The sequence below is a fragment of the Malus domestica genome, chromosome 04 (assembly GCF_042453785.1).
Source record: "Malus domestica chromosome 04, GDT2T_hap1".
NCBI classification, from domain to species: domain Eukaryota; kingdom Viridiplantae; phylum Streptophyta; class Magnoliopsida; order Rosales; family Rosaceae; genus Malus; species Malus domestica.
The window spans coordinates 14,205,458-14,211,836 of record NC_091664.1 but is presented as its reverse complement, the minus strand read 5'-3'; the positions used below and the strand labels follow the sequence as shown (position 1 = coordinate 14,211,836).

Here is a 6,379-nt window from a genome sequence, read left to right as displayed (position 1 = left end):
CGAGCTTGTGGCGGCCTTTGAATCATTGCCACAACATCGTGGTAAGCCTTCTAACCCAATTCCAATTCCCGTTTCCACTAATACGTTGTTACCTTCTGTGATTCAGGCCCCCGTTCTTGAGCGTAAACCATTGCCGGATCATTTAAAGTATGTATTTTTGGGAGATGAAGAGACGTTGCCCGTCATTGTCTCCTCATCACTCACGGCATTAGAGGAGGAAAAGTTGATTCGGGTGTTGAAAGAGCACAAAACAGCCATTGGATGGACATTAGCCGATATTAAGGGGATTAGCCCTACAACATGCATGCATCGCATATTTCTAGAGGAGGGGGCTAAACCAACTCGAGAGGCTCAACGCCGACTCAACCCTCCGATGATGGAAGTTGTGAAAAAAGAGATTATAAAGCTTCTCGATTGTGGAGTGATTTATCCAATTTCGGATAGCCGTTGGGTCTCACCGGTTCAAGTTGTCCCAAAGAAGTCCGGAGTTACTGTGGTGAAGAATGCCGAGGATGAGCTTGTGCCAACCCGTATTCAAACAAGGTGGAGAGTGTGCATTGACTATAGGAAGCTCAACAACACCACAAGGAAGGACCACTTTCCACTACCATTCATCGATCAAATGCTAGAAAGGTTAGCCGGTCATTCTTTTTATTGTTTTCTTGACGGTTATTCGGGATACAATCAAATTGTCATAGCTCCGGACGACCAAGAAAAGACCACCTTCTGATAGGAGCATATTTATGCGCCTTAGTTAGTTAGTTCTTATGCATTTATGTTGTGTTTTCTTAGTTAAGTTAGTCTTTTAAGCTATTTTCATGTGTTTTCAGCTTTTAGAGACAAAGTGAGCAAAAGGATGCAATTTGGAGCATTTTGGAGCAAAATTGGGCTAGAATGAAGTTCATGCACATGAAGCACAAAGGAAGGACGAATTTGAGGGATTGAAGAAGCTAGGAATGTCTTTTTGAAGTTGAAGAATTGAAGATACAAAGTTTCCTAGTTGAAGAAGGATTCCTAATCAATGTAGGAGTCCTAATTGGAGATGGATTCCTAGACGAATGAAGTTTCCTACTCAAGCAAGGTTTCCTATATGAAGAAGAAGAGTTAAAGCCAAGGAATCAGCTCAAGATAAGGATCTTATCCAAAACCTCATCCATAACCTTATCTTAGCTTATCTTATCCAAACAAACCTTATCCTATCTTATCTTATCCTAATCCTAAACTATCCACATCTCAGCCACTTAAGAGGGTTTCTAACTAGATTAGGATGCTTAAAATGGGATTTCTAGAAGACCTAATCTTATCCTACAAAAATGGCGCCTAGGAGCCTTTCTAGAAGCCTAAAAATCTGCCTTGTATTTCTTTCTAGAAACTATCCTTTCGCCGTGAGTTCTCACCCATTTCCTTTGGGATTTTGGTTTCTAGAAGCCTTATCCTTTCACACTCTTTGTGCCGCACATTATCTCCCATTCCTTTTGGGTTTTTGACTTGTTTTCCTTATAGGATTGTATGTTATTATCCTATGCAGTTTAGGCCTTTAAAACCTTGTCCTTGGCTACCTAGGAGATGGGATTTTCAGCCTATAAATACAAGCCTATGCCGCACCCTTTCACTCACCACCCTCTACCACAATTCACTACACCATTCACCATAAATCCCTCATTGTGCCGTGAGTTTTGCAAGGAGAAGAAGGAAGAAATCTGGAGCCGTGCATGCCATTCAAGGAGCTTGGATTGTTGGAGTGTTTCTAGGTGTTTTCTATCTTTATGTCAATGTTTAAATTTAATTATCTTTGTTTATTTGCGAACATGGGGAACTAATTTCTTTATAGTTAGAGGGGAATTCAAAGCCATGATCATATGTTTTATATGACTTGATTACCTCCAGTTATGATTTCATGAATCGTGAATGTGGTTTACTTATCTATTTGATTGATAACATGTTTATGTATGTTAATTAAGGATGCATACTTAGTTCGCATGCATGAATTTGATGCTAGAGTATAAGGGAATTTCACCTAATCGTTATTAACTTATATTCATAAGTAGTAAAAGTCGCTAGTCACGTTTGTGTTAAGTAAGTCCTTGGCAAGAGTAACATGCGTATTCCACAGTTATGAATGCCTCGTCAATGCTTATGATTTTCATTGAACTTAATGATCTTTGATATGTGTCTCTATCATGCGTATTCCATAGTTAGGGTCCTTGATAAGAATAATTTGGTTGTAATGCGTATTCCATTCAATTCAATGAATCTAGGAAAATCTAAGAATTAATTGGTGCAATCTAGTTAATTTGGGGCATTGTCATTCATGGTTTGTTGAAAGAGTAATTGGAAATCGAGTTGTATGCATATGTTTCATGTGTGGAGAAGGAACCTTCTAACTAGCCTTTCACCATCTTAATCTACATCAAAATCGTTTTTGTCAAGTTTGTTTTCAAAGTTTTTGTTTTAAAAGTTAAATTCGTCCAAATCAACCCCCTTGCTTTTAAATCTTGTTTTTAGAGTCAAAACGTTTTTTCTTTAAGTCTTTTGAGTCTTTGAAGTTCTATTTTCGTCCAAATCACATGCTAGGTCTAGAATTGAGTCTTTTTTATTGTTTCTTGCTGTTTTTAGTGTTTTAAGTTAGTTTTGAGTCTATAGAGTCTAGTTTAGTGTTTTTGAGTCTTATTTGTGTTGATTAGCATCCCTAGTTAATCCCCGGTTTAGAACGATCCCTACTTGCATCATTACTACAATTGTCATCAATAGGGTTTAATTTGTTTGTCAACATAATTTTCACATCACCTTCACGTGCCCATTTGGTACTTTTGCTTACCGGCGCATGCCATTCGGGTTATGCAATGCACCGGCCACATTCCAAAGATGCATGGTAAGTATCTTTTCAGATTTTATTGAGAAGATTATTGAGGTATTCATGGATGATTTTAGTGTCTTTGGCGATTCGTTTGATGGTTGCTTGGAAAATCTCACATTAATCTTAAAACGATGCGTGGAAACGAACCTTGTTTTAAATTGGGAAAAGTGTCACTTTATGGTAAAACAAGGCATCGTTTTAGGGCATATTGTTTCTGAAAGGGGAATTGAAGTTGATAAATCGAAAATAGATCTTGTACGCTACTTACCCTCTCCAACTTCGGTTAGAGAGGTTCGTTCTTTTCTGGGCCATGTAGGATTTTATAGGCGATTCATCAAGGATTTTTCGAAGATTTCCACACCCCTATGCCGACTTCTCCAAAAGGATGTGTCCTTCGAATTCAACGAGGAGTGTGAAAAGGCGTTCAAACACCTCAAGGAGATGCTCACTTCGGCCTCCATCATTTGGCCACCAGATTGGAGCATTCCCTTCGAGCTTATGTGCGATGCGTCCGATTATGCTCTAGGCGCTGTTTTGGGACAAAGGAAGGACAAACAGCCACACGTCATATATTATGCCTCTCGGACCTTGAACGATGCTCAATTGAATTATTCCACAATGGAAAAAGAACTTCTTGCTGTTGTTTTTGCTTTAGATAGGTTTCGTTCTTATTTACTTGGTACTAAAGTAATAATTTACACTGATCATGCAGCATTGAAGTACTTGCTCACGAAGAAGGAGCCTAAACCAAGGCTTATTCGATGGATGCTTCTTCTCCAAGAATTCGATATCGAAATACAAGACAAGAAAGGAAGTGAGAACGTGGTGGCTGATCACTTGAGCCGTTTGGTGCATGAAGAAGATGTCGTGCCTATCCTAGAGACATTCCCGGATGAGCAATTGATGTCCATTGAGGTTAGTGTGCCATGGTATGCAGATTTAGTTAATTATTTGGCGTCTAAAGTCATTCCAAGTGAATTAAATAAAAACCAACGTGATAAACTCAAGTATGATGCACGAAATTATGTGTGGGATGATCCTTATTTATGGAAATATTGCTCTGATCAAATCATTCGTAGGTGTGTGCATGATTCTGAAATTCAATCTATTCTAAACTTTTGTCACAGTTATGCATGTGGAGGTCACTTTGGCACTCAAAGGACTGCACGTAAAGTACTTGAATGTGGTTTTTATTGGCCTACTATCTTTAAGGATGCTAGAATGTTTTGCATAGCATGTGATCGTTGTCAACGAACTGGAAATATAGGACCAACAAACCAAATGCCGCAAAGCCCCATTTTTAATGTTGAAATTTTTTATGTTTGGGGCATTGATTTCATGGGTCCTTTTCCCTCATCTCATGGTTTTGTTTATATTCTACTTGCGGTTGATTATGTTTCGAAATGGGTGGAAGCAAGAGCCACCCGTACTAATGATTCTAAAGTGGTTGCAGATTTTGTTAAGACTAACATTTTTGCAAGGTTTGGAATGCCGCGGGTACTTATAAGTGATGGGGGCTCCCATGTCTGCAATAGAACAATTGAGGCGCTACTCAAGAAATATAATGTCACGCATAAGGTGGCAACACCTTATCATCCTCAAACAAGTGGGCAAGCGGAGGTTTCAAATAGAGAAATCAAGCAGATTTTGGAGAAGACCGTAGGGCCAAATCGGAAAGATTGGAGTGTGCGCTTGAATGATGCATTGTGGGCGTATCATACAGCCTACAAAACACCAATTGGAATGTCCCAATTTCGGCTAGTCTATGGGAAACCATGCCATCTCCCGGTTGAATTGGAGCACAAAGCACATTGGGCCATCAAAACTTTCAATATGGACATTGATGCCGCAAGACTCCATAGAAAGCTTCAACTGAATGAGCTGGAGGAAGTTAGGAATGAAGCTTACGAGAATGCTCGTATTTACAAAGAGAAAACGAAGGCCTTCCATGACAAGATGATTCGTAGCAAGACGTTCTCTATCAGGCAGAAAATGTTACTTTTCAATTCTCGCCTTCGGTTGTTTACAGGTAAGTTGCGTTCTAAGTGGATTGGTCCTTTTATTGTTACTAATGTTTTTCCACATGGTGCAGTTCAAATTCAAAGTTTGAAGATGCAACAAGAATTCAAAGTCAATGAACATCGGTTGAAGCCATATTACACAACTTTTGAGGAGAAGGCCGTGGAGGAAGTCTCCCTCCATGCCGTGGGCACTATTCCAGCTTGATTAGAGGCATCGTCCGGCTGGAAGACGTTAAAGCAAGCGTTTCGTAGGAGGCAACCCATGCGAATAAAGCAGACCTAGGAAGCTCCGGCATCACAACCAGATTTGCGTTCCTAAACCCTACTCTTTATTGTTTTTCTTTTGCCATATTTGTCATGTTTGCTAGTTGTGTTAATTGCTTGTTTTTGTGTGAGTCTATGTTTGAAACATTGAGGACAATGTTTGGTTTAAGTGTGGGGGGGTAAACAAGTGTTTTTATTGAAAAATTCGTAGGATTTTACCACCTAACATTTCAAAGGTTGTTTTTCACTATTTTTAAGTGTTTTTAGTGTGTTTTGAAGCATTTTAGTTTGTTTTAACATGAAAATACGAAAATCCCATAAAAATTTGAAAAATTGTTTTGAAAAATCCAAAAAGAGTCGTTTTTGTGTGTTTGTTCGTGTCTTAGAGTACCTTCCAACACAATGATGAGGATTCGGTTTTTAATTGCATGACTGTTAAAGAGAGTTGTAAACATGGATGGAAGTTTGATATGCTCTTTGGTTTATGCTTGGTTGTGGTTATAACTTACGAATTCACATGTAATCACAAAGGAAAAAATCAGTTTTTGTAAACATGCTTGAAGGAAGGAACTCAAACTAACGCTACAATCCTGTGAGATTTGAGCCTAAACATTCTTTGGAGAGTTAATAATCTGAGAATTTGTTGTTTTCTAAAGTCGTTGCATGATCTCATCATTCGTTGCTTGGTTGCTACTTAGAAGGCGTGTCATCATAGATCCAAATATTAGAACTCATACCCATTTCATTCAAAGCATAAAATTGATTAGCATAACTAATAAGATGAAGTTGTTTAGTAGTTACCACCAGAGCCAAAAAGCCTTCATACCATGCACTTGTTTTGTAGGTTTACCCTTTTGAGCCTTAGTTAGCCATTTTCTTTGTTAGCCACATTATCCTTACCTAGCCTAGATTAGGACTATCCATACCCTTGTTCTTAAAGAATAATAAAGCATGACTTAGAGGGAATTCCTTTTGATCAACATTATGCAGAAAGATAAGTGTGGGGGAAGGAAAATTTTGTGTGCCAAAAGAAGTAGAAGGGCACAGGTTAGAAAAAGAAAAAAAAAAAAAAAAGAGAAAAGAGCAAAATTCGTAGAAAAAGAAAAAATGAAGAAAAAAAGTGAAAAGAATGAAGAAGAGTTGAAAAATGTGTGAAAAAGATGCTCTAAAGTGTTGGTTGTTGAAGAAAGGGTCCAAAAAGCTTGAATTTGGCCCTAAGTGTTGCATGAGTCTTTCC

General features: G+C 38.5%; 1 protein-coding gene across 1 annotated transcript; it reads left to right on the top strand.

The window, feature by feature from the left end:
* Positions 1-367: 367 nt before the first annotated feature.
* On the top strand, positions 368-5,083 carry LOC139195003 (uncharacterized; the record flags this gene model as incomplete). Its single annotated transcript, XM_070820175.1, has 5 exons — positions 368-451; positions 3,242-3,435; positions 3,637-3,992; positions 4,239-4,886; positions 4,950-5,083. Coding segments are annotated over 5 exons (1,416 nt in total), but the record flags the coding sequence as incomplete, so codon positions are not given.
* Between the last annotated feature and the right edge of the window lie 1,296 nt (positions 5,084-6,379).